Source organism: Ranitomeya imitator, chromosome 5 (assembly GCF_032444005.1).
Source record: "Ranitomeya imitator isolate aRanImi1 chromosome 5, aRanImi1.pri, whole genome shotgun sequence".
Lineage (NCBI taxonomy): Eukaryota > Metazoa > Chordata > Amphibia > Anura > Dendrobatidae > Ranitomeya > Ranitomeya imitator.
The window spans coordinates 434,529,613-434,548,786 of record NC_091286.1 but is presented as its reverse complement, the minus strand read 5'-3'; the positions used below and the strand labels follow the sequence as shown (position 1 = coordinate 434,548,786).

At 42.5% G+C, this 19,174-nt stretch overlaps 1 protein-coding gene across 8 annotated transcripts in view; it reads right to left on the bottom strand.

The window, feature by feature from the left end:
• The window catches only part of LOC138638112 (IgGFc-binding protein-like), a 246,804-nt gene that overhangs the window by 203,277 nt on the left and 24,353 nt on the right, over positions 1-19,174 (bottom strand). For all 8 annotated transcript variants that reach the window (XM_069727126.1, XM_069727130.1, XM_069727129.1 and 5 more), the window contains exons 14-17: positions 17,372-17,755; positions 16,984-17,270; positions 15,788-16,059; positions 11,702-11,782 (exon numbers count right to left, since the gene is read on the bottom strand). In XM_069727126.1, the coding sequence (XP_069583227.1) occupies positions 11,702-11,782; positions 15,788-16,059; positions 16,984-17,270; positions 17,372-17,755 (1,024 nt within the window). The remainder of the gene's footprint in view (positions 1-11,701; positions 11,783-15,787; positions 16,060-16,983; positions 17,271-17,371; positions 17,756-19,174) is intronic.

Here is a 19,174-nt window from a genome sequence, read left to right as displayed (position 1 = left end):
AATGTAATATGTGTATAATAGAAGAGGGGGATGAATGATTATTGTTACATGGGATATCAGAGTAAACGAGAACCCATCAGAGTGCTGTATTGTCATTAAATGCTCCTTGTTGGAAGTGTATCTGCCCATGGAAAAAGACCCTTAAGGTACCGTTACACTAAACGATTTACCTACGATCACGACCAGCGATATGACCTGGCCGTGATCGTTGGTAAGTCGTTGTGTGGTCGCTGGAGAGCTGTCACACAGACAGCTCTCCAGCGACCAACGATGCCGAAGTCCCCGGGTAACCAGGGTAAACATCGGGTTACTAAGCGCAGGGCCGCGCTTAGTAACCCGATGTTTACCCTGGTTACCATTGTAAATTGAAAAAAAAAAAACATTACATACTCACATTCCGGGGTCTGTCACATCCCCCACCGTCAGCTTCCCGCACTGACTGTGTCAGCGCCGGCCGTAAAGCAGAGCACAGCGGTGACATCACCGCTATGCTTTACGGCCGGCGCTCACAGTCAGTGCGGGAAGCTGAAGGTGGGGAACGTGACAGACACCGGAATGTGAGTATGTAATGTTATTTTTTTTACTTTTACAATGGTAACCAGGGTAAATATCGGGTTACTAAGCGCAGCCCTGCACTTAGTAACCTAATATTTACCCTGGTTACCAGTGTACACATCGCTGGATCGGTGTCACACACGCCGATTCAGTGATGACAGCGGGTGATCAGCGACCAAAAAAAAGGTCCTGATCATTCCCAGCGACCAACGATCTCCCAGCAGGGGCCTGATCGTTGGTCGCTGTCACACATAAAGATTTTGTCAACGATATCGTTGCTACGTCACAAAAAGCAATGATATCGTTAAAGAAATCGTTATGTGCGACGGTACCTTTAGTCTTCATAATGTTAATACTTTAGGGAATATTGTTGACAAAAGGGTATTTTGTTCTTTGTAACTGATTGGATTGTCTACAATATTGAACAAAATCTCACATTTGCCATACACATCGGAAAGCTGTCAGCTGAAAGTATGTTGGCAGACAGATATCTCCCTCATACACATGAAAGAAAAACTTAAGTCGAATTTTAATGTATTTTTAATGGGGGGAGAGGGAGTAGCCGCTGCCAGATATCTCTGATAATTGCTTAACTCCATTGAAGAGAAAGGGATTGGATGTTAAAAATCCCACTTCCCAATCCTTCTTATCACCTGTCAGAGAAAATCGGGAGGCACCATGAACATAAGATGGTCAGTTGCAGTAAATTTATCTGGTTTTGCTGACAATTTAATATGTATGGGGACTCAAAGTATATGATTTCTAAAAGATAAAATATACACTGCTCAAAAAAAAGGAACACTAGAATCCCACATCCTAGATATCATTGAAGGAAATATTCCAGTTGTAAATATTTATTCATTACATAGTGGAATGTGTTGAGAACAATAAAACCTAAAAATGATCAGCGAAATCACAACTAATATCCCACAGAGGTCTGGAGTTGAAATGATGCTCAAAATCAAAGTAGAAAAATGAAGTTACAGGCTGATCCAACTTCAGTGGATATGCCTCAAGACAAGGAAATAATGCTTAGTAGTTTGTGTGGCCTCCACATACCTGTGTGATCTACCTACAATGCCTGGGAATGCTCCTGATGAGGCGGCAGATGGTCTACTGAGGGATTTCCACCCAGACCTGGACTAAAGCATCCGCCAACTCCTGGACAGTCTGTGGTGCAATGTGACGTTGGTGGATGGAGCGAGACATGATGTCCCAGATGTGTTCAATCAGATTGAGGTCTGGGGAACGTACGGGCCAGTCCATAGCTTCAATGCCTTCATCTTGCAGGAACTGCTGACACACTCCAGCCACATGAGGTCTGGCGTTGTCCTGCATTAGGAAGAACCCAGGGCCAACTGCACCAGCATATGGTCTCACAAGGGGTCTGAGGATCTCATCGCTGTACCTAATGGCAGTCAGGCTACCTCTGGCGAGCACATGGAGGGCTGTACATCCCTCCAAAGAAATGCCACCCCACACATTACTGACCAACTGCCAAACCGGTCATGCTGAAGGATGTTGCAGGCAGCAGATCGTTCTCCATGGCGTCTCCAGACTCTGTAATGTCTGTCACATGTGCTCAGTGTGAACCTGCTTTCATCTGTGAAGAGCACAGGGCGCCAGTGGTGAACTTGCCAATCGTGGTCTTCTGTGGCAAATGCAAGCGTCCTGCATGGTGTTTGGCTGTGAGCACAACCCCATCTGTTGTAGTTGGGCACCTACATCATCCTCATGGAGTCGGTTTCTAACCGTTTGTGCAGATACATGCACATTTGTGGCCTGCTGCAGGTCATTTTGCATGGCTCTGGCAATACTCATCCTGTTCCTCCTTGCACAGAGTCTGAGGTAGTGGTCCTGCTGCTGGGTTGTTGCCCTCCTATGGCCCCCTCCACATCTCCTGGTGCACTGACCTGTCACCTGGTTGCACCTTTAGCCTCTGGACCCTACGCTGATAGACACAGCAAACCTTCTTGCCACAGCTCACATTGATGTGCCATCCTGGAAGAGCTGCACTACCTGAGCCACTTGTATGGGTTGTAGAGTATGTCTCATGCTACCTTGAGTGTGAAAGCACAACCAACATTCAAAAGTGACCAAAACATCAGCCAGAAAGCATTAGTACTGAGATGTGGTTTGTGGTCCCCACCTGCAGAACCACTACTTTATTGAGTGTGTCTTGATAATTGCCAGTAATTTCCATCTGTTGTCTATTCCATGTGCACAACAGCATGTGAAATTGATTCCCCAAAAAAGTTGCCAAACAGTGTTGCTTCCTAAGTGGACAGTTTACAAAAAAACCCTGTTTGGGAGAGAAGAACAGACAAATCGCGGCGCCCTAAGTGCGTAAACACAATATTATAGTCTTTAAAGGGTGCACAATTTTATGCACTCACCTGATAAAAGACTAAAATGGCTTTAGATCGTGTATCCTCCAAATTCCCTCTGAGATACTTTTCAATATACAGGGCTTGCAGCTTGCCTCGGGTGGATCCAAGTGAGAGAGCCAGAGTAAGGCTCACACAGGATGAGTAGTTCAAGAAAAGCACATCCAGCCCATGAATGGCAGCGCTTCCCAGGACTCACATTCAAAGATGATATTTCATATTTTTTTATTTCATATTTCAAAATTCAATTGAATTTTATACTAGTAGGATTTGTACTGTGTTTTTATGATACCTGAAGAAGGATATATACTGTATCCGAAACGCGTTGTATCTCTTCTATTTTAAGTTATGAAATAAAAAAATATGAAATATCATCTTTGAATGTGAGTCCTGGGAAGCGCTGCCATTCATGGGCTGGATGTGCTTTTCTTGAACTAAGTGGACAGTTTGATTTCACAGAAGTTTGATTTACTTGGAGTTATATTCTGTTGTTTAAGTGTTCTCTTTATTTTTTTGTGCAGTGCATATAGATGAATATATAAAACTGCTAATCAGTGACAAAATGTATAATTGGTGGACAAAGGTTGAACTTGATGAACCTATATCTTTTTTCAACCTATGTAACTGTGTAAAAAAATAAATTCTATTTTTGATGAGAGAATCATGACAATTAAGCATCAGCTCACTTTCTAGGAGTAGACTTCATAACTTGTCCCTCTGCTTATTGAACAGTCTTTTATGTGGCACCCCTAGGGGTATTTGCCACAAAAATAGTTACTGACAGTAAGTACAAATAGTAAAATAGCAAGACTGCACTACCACCTCCGGCCAGAAGGGGGAGCTCCAGAGACTCCCCTTGATCCATTCTGGTCTGAGAGAAGAAATGGCAGTTGGGCCAAGGAGCTGATAGTGAGAGGTCATACAGTTAAATCTCTAACAGCCCTGTGACTGTTACCAGGCCTAAATCACCGGCCTGAGGAGAAGAGGGATAGAGAAAAAGGACATTGTGAGAACCGGGTAGCATTAATCACTACCCAGAACAGGCGCAAAGACGGATACCGGATCCGTGGCTGTATTCATTATATATAATACAGCAACCGGAAAAACGTGAGGTGATATCAGCTTCACTAGGGTCGGATGCAGCAACAGACACAGAGTTCAGCGGTACTCCCAGAGGGGGTAAACCGATAAAAGGACTCGGGTTGCCCGTCGAACCAGGACCCGGAGGGGACAGATTGGGCCGGCAGCCAGTTCACATACAGCAGCAGGGCCACACAGAAATTGCGCACAATAAGAGGCGAAGACCCCGGCAGGGTCAAAGTAACTCAGAGTTCCCATACAGACTCCGGTGACAGGACTGGTTGTAAATCCTTTTATGTTAAAGTAAACTGGTTAAACGTTTCAGTGCCTCAGTCTTTCATTTGGACAATAGCCATCTATCCAGGATCGAGATCGTCACCGCTGGGAGAACCTGCTGCTGATCAAGTAAGTGCCTGTCCCCTCATGATACCCCTTACACTGTGCATTGCCTGAGGCCACAGCACCGGGTCAAGCCACCCGTGACATCCCCCTCAAGAGACAGACTCCATTGGTCCGGTGCTGGGTATCCCGGTCTCCTGGGCGTCACAATTGGCGTCACGAACAGGATCTAGCCAGCCCGTATACCGGGTATTGTGTGCCGTGATTGGAGCCAAAACTGTGAAAACTGGGATGAAAAATCTTGAAAATTGACTTTATTAAAGAAAAATCCATTCCCCATTGAAAACTATTGAAAGTGGCTTTTCCCCATTGGTTATAATGGAGTAAAGATGGCCGCCATCCCCTGAGGTAATCACTTCATAACCGTTAGGCACGAGACTGTTAATTGAGCTACGCCATCACCTGAGCCCCAGTCTAACTGAAAAACTTCAGAATCCGCCATTACAGAGCGCGGTGGGTGGGAGCAGCAGGGGGCGTGTCATTGTGGGCGGCACCAAGCTGAGCGCTCTGACATCAGAGCAAGGGGAAAATCGATCCTGCTGCACAGCGGAACGAATCTACACTATCCCGACGGAAGCGGAGGACCGGAAGGGTCCGGATTAACTAAGGGGGCACAGTATGTCGCAGCACGGAGACGCCGCAGCACTCGGCAACGCTAATGCAGCTGAAAGACAGAGTGTCAATAGAGAGTCCGGCAGCGCAGCGGTGCAAGGAGTGGCGCCCATCATGCCGGTGCTGATGCCATATACCCCGGGTGGCCCATGGCTTCCAATGTATGAAGGTGAGCCTAATACCCTTGACGATTTCAGAGAAAAGATGCTGGCCCATTTTGACATGTTCCCTGTGGGTGAAGTTCAGCGTGTTAGTCTCCTGATGATGCAGTTAAGTGGCCATGCTAAGCGAGAAGTCACAGCATGGGCAGCTGATCTAAAAGGCACTGTTGAACGCATATTTGCTGGATTAAAAGCTACATTTGAAACCACGGCCAGCAGCAAAGCTAAAATACGATTCTTTAGTTGCAAACAAAAAGCTAATGAGGGCGTGAGAGACTTTGCCTTAAACCTGCAGGAAGCCCTTAAATCACTTACACTGGCTGAACCCATTTTTAACACCGGAGCAGATAAACTGCTAAGAGATCAATTTATTGAGGGACTCTACACCCCTTCTCACCGGGGGCATGTGAGCATGCTTGTTTTTAAGAACCCTGAATTGACATTTGCCCAATTAAAGGAGAGCGCTATACGTCTCCAGCTGGCAGAGGCACCTCGGGATCAGGATCCTGCGCAACCCATGGCAGAGGCACCTTAACAACAGGGAGTGCCAGTGACATCAGCTATGTCTGGGGCCATTGCTAAGCCCCTGGGGCCCAGTACTAATGAGGCTCTTCAACAAAAGCTTGACTCTTTAGCTGATGTTGTTGCTTCAATGGCTAAAACCATGCAGGAGATGAGAGGACACAAGATGGAGTTGGCAAACTGTAGAGAGGATGTTCCATGGATGAGACCCCGGAGATACCCGACATGGAGAGGACGACCCCGCGACCGCTACCAACCGGATGGACAGCCCATTTGCCGCCGTTGCCAGCAGCCGGGCCACTTTGCACGAGATTGTGATTTAAACGGGAATCCCCTGGGAATGCGGGCCGCTTCGCAGGAATGAACTTTCAAGGCCCAACACCCTGGCACGACAGGTACATCGGAGGACGACCCATTATCCCTATCGTGCTGGACGGAATTCCCCTCAACGCTTTGCTGGACACAGGTTCCCAGATTTCATCTATACCGTATATCCTTTATAAGAGGTACTGGGCTGATGCAGATATTGATAAAGGGCCCTCTGATGTTGAACTAGATATATGGGCCAGTAATGGTAAGTTGGTACCGAAACTAGGATTCAGGGAGATGACCATAAAGATTGGTAAAGTAGAACTGAAGAAACAGGGTATAATTGTTGTTGATGTTGACCGGCGGAACTGTGAACCAACTGTATTGATAGGAATGAATGTGTTAGAGAACTGCTTTTCCGAAGTCATTTCTGTCTTACAGCAAATTGCTGAAACTGCCCAATCCTGCCAGCAGAGAGTTCTCCGGAGGGAAATAAAAGTATTGATGTTAAGGCAACAGGTAGAAGTTGCAGGTGGAGAAATCGGCAGTGTGAGGGTAAGTGATCCAACGTCTATTGTAATCCCACCAAAAACAGAAATGCTGGTATGGTGTAGAGCAGCCATTGGTACTAAGGGACGAGATTATCAAGCCTTAATAGAACCAGTGTACACCGACAGCAGGCCCACTATACTCACAGCACGAGGGATAGTCGAGGTACACCGGGGACGAGTGCCGGTACGACTTTTGAACTGTGGAGAGGAAGAGGTCACTTTGCCAAGGTATGCTACAATGGCAAAGCTATATACTGTTGACAACAATGCCATCACAACCATTGAGCCCTTAGAACCAACCTGTCAGGTGGAAGGCAATGGCTCAGATGGAGAAATGGAGGATTGGTGCCAACAGCTACACGTGGGCATAAATTCAACACCTACCCATCAAAAACAAGGGGTGTATAGGCTAGTGAAGGAATATGAACAAGTCTTCAGTAAACACCCATTGGACTTCGGACAGATAGAAGGGGTAGAACACACAATCCCCACAGGTGACCATCCCCCAATAAAAGAAAGATATAGACCCATACCGCCCGCTCACTATCAATGTGCAAAAGATATGCTGAGGGAAATGAAACAGGCCGGGGTAATAAGAGACAGCTGTAGCCCCTGGGCGGCCCCTCTAGTGATTGTCAAAAAAAAGGACGGAACCATGAGAATGTGCGTAGACTACCGGAAGATTAATAACATCACCCATAAAGACGCCTACCCCTTGCCTAGGATAGAAGAGTCCTTAACTGCTTTGAAATCTGCTAATTATTTTTCCACCTTAGACTTAACAAGCGGGTATTGGCAAGTCCCTGTGGCTGAGAGAGATAAGGAAAAGACGGCATTCACCACACCAATGGGTCTATGTGAATTTAATCGCATGCCGTTCGGACTCTGCAACGCATCCGGTACCTTCCAGCGGCTGATGGAATGCTGCCTCGGACACAAGAACTTCGAGACCGTCCTCCTGTACCTAGATGATGTGATCGTCTACTCAAAGACTTACGAACAACACTTAATAGACCTGGCAGAAGTGTTCGAAGCCTTATCCAGGTATGGCATGAAAGTCAAGCCATCCAAATGTCACCTTCTCAAGCCAAAGGTACAGTACCTGGGACACATCGTGAGTTCGGAGGGAGTAGCACCAGATCCCGAGAAAATAAGCGCCATAAGGGATTGGCCAAGACCTACCAGCGCAAAAGAAGTGAGACAATTCCTGGGATTGGTGGGTTACTATCGCAGATTTATAAAAGGATTTACCAAGTTGGCAGCACCCTTGCAAGACACCTTGGTAGGGCAGACGAAGAAACCTTCAAACCGAAACCCTCCTTTTCAGTGGAACGACGAAAGGGAAGACTCCTTTGAACAACTAAAGAAGGCACTAACCGGAGAAGAGGTTCTGGCATACCCAGATTACCATAAACCTTTCATCCTCTACACCGATGCCAGTAATGTGGGACTAGGAGCGGTGCTGTCACAAAAGCAAGAAGGTCGGGAGAAAGTCATCGCCTTTGCAAGTAGAAAGCTCCGGCCTACTGAAAGAAATTCAGAAAATTACAGCTCCTTCAAATTGGAACTACTAGCAGTAGTTTGGGCTGTGACGGAGCGTTTCAAACACTATCTGGCCGCTGCAGAATTTATTGTCTATACTGACAACAATCCGTTGACCCACCTGGACACAGCCAAATTAGGTGCGTTAGAACAGCGATGGATAGCCCGGTTATCTAATTACAACTTCATAATCAAGTATCGAGCAGGTCGCAAGAATGGAAATGCCGATGCCCTATCCCGGATACCACACTTGAGAGATGTAGAAGAGGAAACGGGGGAGCTTGAAGAAATTGAACTACCAGCCTTCCATCGTCCCAAGGCAAAACATCATCAGTCAAGTACCTATCAGAAACAACAAGAGGTGAATTTTAATCCGTTAGCACACCATAGATGGGCTGACACCCAAGACAGCAATCCGGCTGTGAAGTTGGTGAAGGAACTGTTGACTGAGCAAAGTGCATATCCCTATGAGGATGCCCCAGAAGAGACGCATCAACTCTGGAAAGAGAGAGGCAAAATGTTCCTGTATCAAGGGAAGCTCTGTAGAAGATACACCAATCCGAAAACACATGAATTGGTTTGGCAGATTATTGTGCCTAAACAAGATGTGAAGATGGTCCTCGAAGCTTACCATAATGGTGCTGGTCACTTCGGTTGGAAAAAGTTAGAAGTACTTCTAAGAGAAAGATTTTATTGGGTCGGGATGAGAAAATCAATCGAACAGTGGTGCAGAAATTGTGGCCTGTGTAACCTCAGAAGAAACGATCAAAAGAACCAAAGAGCACCACTGCAGCCCATAATCACCAAACAACCACTTGAACTTGTAGCCATGGACCACGTGAAGTTGACACCAAGCCAGTCCGGCTATGTCTATGCCTTGACCATCGTGGACCATTATTCACGTTTCTTGGTAGTAGTACCCGTAAAAGATCTGACAGCAAAAACAGCAGCCAAAGCGTTCCAAACGTACTTTTGTAGACCCCATGAATATCCGGAACAGGTTCTCACCGACCAAGGTACAGCCTTTGAATCAGAGATCTTCAGAGAATTCTGTAATATGTATGGTTGCAAAAAGATCCGGACGACGGCCTATCATCCACAAACAAACGGCTTATGCGAGAAGATGAACCATATTGTAATAGACCTACTAAAGACTTTACCTGAGACAGAAAGGAATCAATGGCCAGAGAAATTGCCTGACTTGGTGGATCTGTATAATCATGTCCCGGTGAGCTCCACCAACTGCACCCCAGCTTACCTTATGCGTGCAAGACCCGGCCAATTACCAATCGATCTAGAAATGGGAATTCTGAAACCAGACGCAGAAGTTCAAGACTCCAATTGGGATATCATACGGCAAAAGCAGTATCGCCAAGTGCAAGAGAGTGTGGAAAGAAGCCTTCAGCAAACTAGAGAAAGACAAGAGCGAACTTTCAACCAGAATGCTCTAGCGACCCCATTAAGACCGGGTGACCAAGTGCTCAAGAGAAATCGTCGAACCAATAAACTGGACAATCAGTGGGAAGCCGTACCCTACACAGTTTTACCAACAAGAGTGGATAATCCTAAAATGTGTCTCATTAGCAAAAACGGAGGCTTAACATCTGTACTAGTGTCAAGAGACAATCTTAAATTATGTCCGGAAGCATTGAAAGAGCCAGACGTTGTCCAGCCAGAACCAGAAGTTATTCAACCCATACAGGTTCAACCAGTAAAGGAAAAAGAAGAGGAAGTGTATCACACCTGTATAGGAGACTTTCCCAAAACCCTACTAACATACCATGGTGCAGTAGTGGTTCCCATGGTGGCCTTTTACCCAACACCGAACCCAATACCAGAAGTCCCAAGACAGGAAGAGGCTGACCCCGTACTACAGGAGGTTCCAGGCCAGGAAGAACAGATTCCTGGTCAGAGTAATCCCATTCACGGTGGACTTGCCAACTCCATAGTCGTGGAATTATCTTTAGCAGAGCGGGCAGATACTACATCCGCAGTAGACAGTAGTACACCACATGAAGAGACACCGCGTAGTACCCAGGGTCAATTACCGGCCAGGTATGCAGATTACCAACTATAAAGCTCATAATGTGAATTGTATATATGTTATGCCGTATATAGTTAAACAGAAAATGTAGTATAGTCATTGCTATCAGTCTGCAACGTTTAAGCCCAGTGCCTACAGAGACTTGTCTGTATGAACTTATTGCATATTCTTGAACTTTTTATCAGCCCGGAGGCACTAAATCAAAGCTCCGGAAAGACTGCTTTTTGAACTTTGCTTTTTGCTCTTTTTGAACTTTCTTTAGACTTTATATTGATAACTCCGTTGGAAAAATGGAACTAAATTCCTGGACACTAAGTACAGTGCCGTTCCTAATACCTTCAAGGATAGAACTGTATTAATGGACGCTATTTGAAGTGACTTTTTACAGAACTCTATTTTTGTTTCCTTGAGTGGTTTTTGTAACTTTTCATTTTTAAGACTCTGTACATATTAATTGTTATTTCAAAATGTTATTGTCCCACAGTCCCGGAGTACTGTTCTTAACTAAGGGGGAATGTGGCACCCCTAGGGGTATTTGCCACAAAAATAGTTACTGACAGTAAGTACAAATAGTAAAATAGCAAGACTGCACTACCACCTCCGGCCAGAAGGGGGAGCTCCAGAGACTCCCCTTGATCCATTCTGGTCTGAGAGAAGAAATGGCAGTTGGGCCAAGGAGCTGATAGTGAGAGGTCATACAGTTAAATCTCTAACAGCCCTGTGACTGTTACCAGGCCTAAATCACCGGCCTGAGGAGAAGAGGGATAGAGAAAAAGGACATTGTGAGAACCGGGTAGCATTAATCACTACCCAGAACAGGCGCAAAGACGGATACCGGATCCGTGGCTGTATTCATTATATATAATACAGCAACCGGAAAAACGTGAGGTGATATCAGCTTCACTAGGGTCGGATGCAGCAACAGACACAGAGTTCAGCGGTACTCCCAGAGGGGGTAAACCGATAAAAGGACTCGGGTTGCCCGTCGAACCAGGACCCGGAGGGGACAGATTGGGCCGGCAGCCAGTTCACATACAGCAGCAGGGCCACACAGAAATTGCGCACAATAAGAGACGAAGACCCCGGCAGGGTCAAAGTAACTCAGAGTTCCCATACAGACTCCGGTGACAGGACTGGTTGTAAATCCTTTTATGTTAAAGTAAACTGGTTAAACGTTTCAGTGCCTCAGTCTTTCATTTGGACAATAGCCATCTATCCAGGATCGAGATCGTCACCGCTGGGAGAACCTGCTGCTGATCAAGTAAGTGCCTGTCCCCTCATGATACCCCTTACACTGTGCATTGCCTGAGGCCACAGCACCGGGTCAAGCCACCCGTGACATCCCCCTCAAGAGACAGACTCCATTGGTCCGGTGCTGGGTATCCCGGTCTCCTGGGCGTCACATTTACAATATAGCAATAAATCAGAACATACGGTACATATTAAAGTTCATGACCAAGACAAAATTGGTTCAACCTCGTAAATGCAAAGTAAATAACTGCATTTCCACTGAATTTGTCAACTGTTTTTTTGCCGTACCTGGAGGACCTGGGGGTTGAGTGGTAGCTGGAGAAGTTGTTGTTGTCGTGGTGGTGGTAGTTGGGGTGGTAGTTGATGCCCCTGATGAGAGTAAAGAAAATTGAAACCAGTAAAATTAAAAAAGAAATGTACTATTTTTTTTAGATAATCTATTACTATTCTATTGAATAATTTGCACATGTTTAGCCTGTATATACTAATCACCTCATTGAAAGATTTGTTTACAACAACTTTGCTGACATGGATTTTGGAGCAGATTCTCCCAAATCCACATTAAAAATGCTTCAAATACTGTGTAGATAGGCTTCCCAGTTGTTCCAGTCTATTTCCTATTAAAAAAAAGTTATGCAAATATGCGGCCTGATTCAGACCACTATTAATCACTTTCCACTACAGACAATTTTTACTAATTTTACATTTTATTTAATTCCTACCCTTCTTCCAAGAGCCATAACTTTTTAACTTTTCTTCAGCAAAGCCATATGAGGACTTTATTTTAGCATGACAAGTTGTAGTTTAGAAAGCAACAATTTATTTTACCATATATGACATACTTAAAAAATGAGGAATAAATTCCAAGTGTGTTAAAAAGGAGAACAAAATATGATTTCATCACTGTTAATTGGATTTCTTTTGGTGGCATTTACTACAAAAGTAAAAATGACCTCTCAACATGATTCTCCAGATTGATATGATTATGGCAATGTAAAACTTTTAGGCCGGCTTCACACTTGCGAGTTTTACGGACGTAAGAGCGCAGAAACTACGTCCGTAAAACTCGCAAAAAATACGGCACAATTATTCTCTATGCCCCTGCTCCTATCTGCCGTATTTTACTGATCAGTATTATACGGCTTTCTACGGCCGTACAAAATCGCAGCATGCTGCGTTTGTCACCGTACTGCGCAAGAAATACGCCAATGAAAGTCTATGGAAGCGTGAAAAATACGGATTTCACACGGACAAGCAGTGTGACTTGCGAGAAATACGCAGCGCTGTTAGAGAGAAAAGCCGGTAATTCAGTGCGGTGTACAGTAAAATCACACTGACAGCTTCCAGTAGAATAGGTAGAATAAATGTCTACACATAGAATAGGTATATATATATATATATATATATATATATATATATATATATATGTCAGTGAGACACATATATGTATATATATTAATATTTATTCCAGCGCTATACAGCTTGAAAGCCGGTAATTCAATTACCGGCTTTTTCTTTCTCCTTCCTAAAACCCGACATGATTTGAGACATGGTTTACATACAGTAAACCATGTCTTCTCTCCATTTTTTTTGCAGATTCCACACTACTAATGTCAGTAGTGTGTATCTGCAAAATTTGGCCGTTCTAGCTCTTAAAATAAAGGGTTAAATGGCGGAAAAAATTGGCGTGGGCTCCCGCGCAATTTTCTCCGCCAGAGTAGTAAAGCCAGTGACTGAGGGCAGATATTAATAGCCTGGAGAGGGTCCACGGTAATTGGCCCCCCCCTGGCTAAAAATATCTGCCCCCAGCCACCCCAGAACAGGCACATCTGGAAGATGCGCCTATTCTGGCACTTGGCCACTCTCTTCCCATTCCCGTGTAGCGGTGGGATATGGGGTAATGAAGGGTTAATGCCACCTTGCTATTGTAAGGTGACATTAAGCCTAATTAATAATGGAGAGGCGTCAATTATGACACCTATCTATTATTAATCCAATTGAATGAAAGGGTTAAATAAAACACAAACACATTATTTAAAATTATTTTAATGAAATAAAAACAATGGTTGTTGGAACTTGCCTAGAAAGCCTGGGAGCTTTCTAGGAAATTTCCCACGATCTATGAACATCCAGCAGAGGGCGCCTCACCGCAAATGAAGCTAAATATAGCTCATTGATCTATATTTAGACTCATTCCCCGGGGTTTTGCAGCGAGGAGCAGCCTGCATTAGCAAAGCTCCTTGCTGCAAAATGTTTTAACCTCTTCAGAAGGATTTACATCGTTGGACGTTACAGATCTGCGGAGGGTAAGTATATTGTTGGTTTATTATGTTTTTTCTTTCACAGAACGAGGGTCTTCAGTGACTGGATTGGGCGTAGAATAAAATACTCCAACAACCATTGTTTTTATTTCATTAAAATAATTTTAAATAATGTGTTTGTGTTTTATTTAACCCTTTCATTCAATTGGATTAATAATGGATAGGTGTCATAATTGACGCCTCTCCATTATTAATTAGGCTTAATGTCACCTTACAATAGCAAGGTGGCATTAACCCTTCATTACCCCATATCCCACCGCTACACGGGAATGGGAAGAGAGTGGCCAAGTGCCAGAATAGGCGCATCTTCCAGATGTGCCTGTTCTGGGGTGGCTGGGGGCAGATATTTTTAGCCAGGGGGGCCAATAACCGTGGACCCTCTCCAGGCTATTAATATCTGCCCTCAGTCACTGGCTTTACTACTCTGGCGGAGAAAATTGCGCGGGAGCCCACGCCAATTTTTTCCGCCTTTTAACCCTTTATTTCAAGAGCTAGAACGGCCAAATTTTGCAGATACCCACTACTGACATTAGTAGTGTGGAATCTGCAAAAAAAATGGAGAGAAGACATGGTTTACTGTATGTAAACCATGTCTCAAATCATGTCGGGTTTTAGGAAGGAGAAAGAAAAAGCCGGTAATTGAATTACCGGCTTTCAAGCTGTATAGCGCTGGAAAATATATTAATATATATACATATATGTGTCTAATGACATATATATATATATATATATATATAGACAGTATATATATTTTTTTTTTTCTTTTTGGGACACATGGATCATTTCTATAGCGGTATGTTGGTTTTGCAAGCCTGCGAGAAAACCACGCAGTACGGATGCCATACGGATTACATACGGAGGATGCCATGCGCAAAAAACGCTGACACACCCTGCCTACGGAGGAGCTACGGACCACTATTTTCGGGACATTTCAGCGTATTACGGCCGTAATATACGGACCGTATTTTCATACGCTGAGTGTGAAGCCGGCCTTATAGTATATAGTTGTTATTTTAGTGGCTTAAAACAAATCTGAGCTTAATAAAAAAAATAGCTTGTGTTGTCATTTTGTAAGAGCCATAATATTTTTTATTTTTCCATCTCTTCAGTTATATTAGGGCTTATTTTTATGCTGAAAAGTAATGTTACAAAAATGGTTCTTTTTTATTTTTACTTTTGTACACATATATTGTTTTCGTTGTTTTTCTTGTTTGCATTGTTTGTGAAAGGTACCGTGATCAAATAGAGGCAATATGGGCAATCGATATTTTTTGTTCACATCTTTTACCAAAAGTGTCAAATCATTATGTATACCCCTCCTCACATGTAAAGCGCCATGGAATAAATGGCGCTATAACAATAAATAATAATAATAATTTTATATTTTAATAGGTCAGAGTTTTAAAATTGAGGCAATATTGAATATGCTTATTTAAAAAAAAAAGTAAGGCATTTTTTTTTTTACTATGAAAAGAAATTTTAATTTTTATGTTTTTTTTATATGTTTGCAAACTTTTTATTTTACACTGTATTTGTAAAGACATAGAGGGCTTAAACCTGCGAACGCTGATCATGTGTACTACATACTGTAATTTTTTAGTATTGCAGTATATAAAACAGATCATGGTGTCTCCTATGAAGCTCAAATGGAGTAACAAGGAGGCAGCGACAGACAACCCACATTGAGACATTGAGTGATAGACACCAAAATGGACACCCAGGCAGGATGGTGCTATTTCAATGTCATTGTTAAAGATTGAACAAGGTAGTTATGGTGTTAAACAGCTGTGATTGGAGCTAGTATAACACAGCTGGTACCTGCCCTGGGTGATTTAATGGTGCATCAAGTAAAGGGAATGGGTTAAAAACATTCCGGCAGCATATTTTACAGTCCAGCTGCTTATATTATTAAATTGATTTCTTCGATCTGTTGAAGCTGGTGTACTTATTTCGAAATTCCATTTCAAAATGGCTGAAAACCCCTTTTCTAAATATCAACGGGAAATGGACTCATAAAATGTTATGTGAGGGATGAAATGAGATGACTGCTTACTACATATGGTGTCTTCTCTCCAATCTCCAAGAGTGACTCCTGCACTCTCACAGGCTGCAGCATAAGCCTCTAAGGCGTTGCAGAACTGGTCTTTGCTTCCATCATTGGCACACAGGTCATATACACAGTTCTCGAAATATAACTGTGGTTGAATGATGTGATGGCAGGTATTGAAAGGGCCACTGCCAGACAAGATGACTTTGCATTCATCTTCATATTCGATTTCCAAAGCAGGATCACAAATAGGAGGTTCAACAACATCATCTTCACAGCTAAATGATAACACAGATTTTAAGTAACTTTAAAGGAGGAACAATTGTTTTCCAATTATGTATTCACATTTGGCAACCAATGTTTCCTTACTCCAATGCTTCCAAATAAAAAAATAATTAAGCAACTTGAGTAATAATTAATAATTGATTAACACTATCCTACACTTTGGGGATAGCGCTTTTACACAAACGTATGTTACTATGCAGTTACAGACAAAGATGGTGTGTAGTGTCATTCTCCAATGCAAAACCAGACCAGTGGCGGGTTATACTAAGTGCAACTCAGCAATTTCCCAAGGCCCAATGCTAAGGAGAGGGGGATCCCATGGCCAGATTGCCCCATTATAATCTGAAATATTACTATTGGTGTTGGGTGGTGAGGCAGCGAGCAAGGGATGGATTCCTAGCACTTCACTGACTGTCATATACAATTATTTCTGCATTTTAAGGGTGTGGATATAATTGAATATAGCAGCGGTGTGGCAAGAAGCCACTTTTTCTCCTTCCTTTTATTGTAACTCAATCTTAGCAAGTCTATGTTCCTTACATGTCAAATGTCATCTGACATATGATCCCTGGATCAGAGGACACATAATAGTTTGTAGTATGTAATCAGAGTGAAACATTGAAGTGCAAGTGATCTAAAGACACAAAACAGCAGGATATTTTAATCTAAAAATAAATACATGGTTGGAGATCAAAATAATTGTCTTTCCCATTAAATCATGAATCAATGTTTCCGTATACTAGTAAAAAGATTTAACTTCTGCATGTAAACGTAAAAGAAACAAAACTATCAAAAAGTGAACATTATACAAATAAATAATGATAAATAAATTAAAAAATTAAAGAAAAATATACATAGAGAAATATATTTTTATATGTGGAAAAATAAAAGTATTACCGTATATTATTTATACTTACATCCAGCCATTATCAGGAACTCGCCAGCTACTGCCAAAGTCATTGGAATTGGAGGCTATCAAACCTCCAGGAGTCAGAAAATCATCCAGTTGGTTACCATTATAGGTGCCACAGAGACCACAGAGTTGTTCTTTAAAGGCTTCAGTGACTTTAACAAAAAGTTCATGGTCACCGTTAAATTTAACTTCAAGTCCAAAGTACGCTTGTAGAAGGACAAAAGAACCACTCAGCCGTATGGACACGCCAGGTATTGGGCTCACAGGTAATGTGATAATTACTCCATTTATCTAAAGAAGAAAGGATGAACCCCATAGTCTTAACTTAAATATTCTGTATTATGCATATTGGAAATAGGAGAACTATGAGTAAAAATTGAACTGTACTATACCTCCACGACTCTATGTTTCCCCAGAATGATATGAAGGTTTTTGAACCTGACTGCGACTGAATTGATTGCCGTCCAAGTAGGAACTCCTCGATGTTCATTCCTTGTTGTAACTGAGAAGTCTACAGATGATGAATTTCCACAGGTCTCCGTAACTGTGTAATTGCAAGATCCTTGGAAATGGTATAATTTCCCATCAAAAGTTATGTAGTGAGGATCTCCATAGATATGGCAGGTGGCCATATCTGCTGCCACACAAGTCTTGACACCATCTTCAACTTTGCAGATTTCGTTAGGTCCACAAAATTGCTCTACACAGTTCATATGATTGTTTCCTACACAGTGACAGTATTTATCACACTCCCCTGCCCAGAACATTTCATTTTTCTGTAAAATACAGTACAACTTGTTAGTTTGTATGAAAGAATAATCTGCTTCTACTGACATTAAAGTGAATGTCTAGAAATAGACTATAAACCTGCACTTAACTACTGGCTGTGTCTGATATTACAGCTTATATTAATGGGGCTGATTTTACTTAAGTTGTTAAAAATAGTTCAAAAGTTTGCACGAAAAAAAATTGTATGTTTCACCTTTTTTTGACCAATTTGGATAGATATGATGTCTTGATGGTATTTAATTGCTTATTTTTAGGGAAAATTTGAGGCAAAAATGTTTTGGAGTTTTGATTTTTTTTTTCATTACAGCTTTTACAATATGGATTGATTCAGTCCATATTTTGATAGACTGGACTTTTACATATGCAGCGATACCAAACATGTTTATTTTTTATTTTTAATGGGGGTAAGTGGGGTGATTCAAATTTTTATATGTTTTAAAAACTTATCTTATTTTTTAGTTCCCTTAGGTGACTTGAACCTGCGATCAACTGATCACTTATACTCTATGCTGCTATACTGCAACATTGCTGTATATAGAATCAATACTTCCAAAAAAGGTAAGGATCCAGCTTCAGTCTATACAATTCATATAGTTTTATTGTTTCTTTTAAAGCATAGCATGCACCTTAGCATAGGTGTGAATTGGGGATAAGGAGTGTGAGGAAATCGCCAGATGTGTTCTTAGACTCGCTGAGTCTTGCAAGTGTACATTAACGCCTGGCAGAGATGCTATCCTGTGCTTCCAACACTGAAACTCATAGGAAGTCTCCAATGGTGAGCTTATATTGCCTTTTTTTTTAAAAAAAAAAAAGCTCAGCCTGGTACCAAATTGGCAGAAGACCTCTTGCTGCCTTGGTAAGAAACCCATCGGTGCCTCACGATCATGTTATAGAGGGATGATGGAAGCCCTCTTTTGATAGCAGAATTAAAATGGTTAATTAACATCAGCAATCAGAGCTTAGCTGCTGTTAGACACAGATGACGGGTCTGTAATATATCTGACATCAACCACATGTGGAAAGAGTTCAGTTCCTGGACCCTCTCTACTAGCATAATTTTGTATTAAGGGGTTAAATATTTGTGCGTGGGTATATATAATAATAACTATGAATCTTCTTTGGATTGCATCAATCCCAGTTATACGGGATTCAAAAAATTGCTTACAGTCCCTACTGCTTTCCTCTAGATTTCTATGTTAAAAGTTGAACTCAATAGAGACTTGTGTCTTCTTTCTACTTTAAAACTGTGAAACTATGAATAAATTCACAATTGCTAATGTGGATGTTTAACTAGTAGCAGCTCTATTCTACAGGACATAGCATGAATCTAATGAAGATAACCAATGGACACGTTCGTGTTGCTCTTGTTCTCCAGATAACAAATACTAGAAACATTTGCTCTAGCT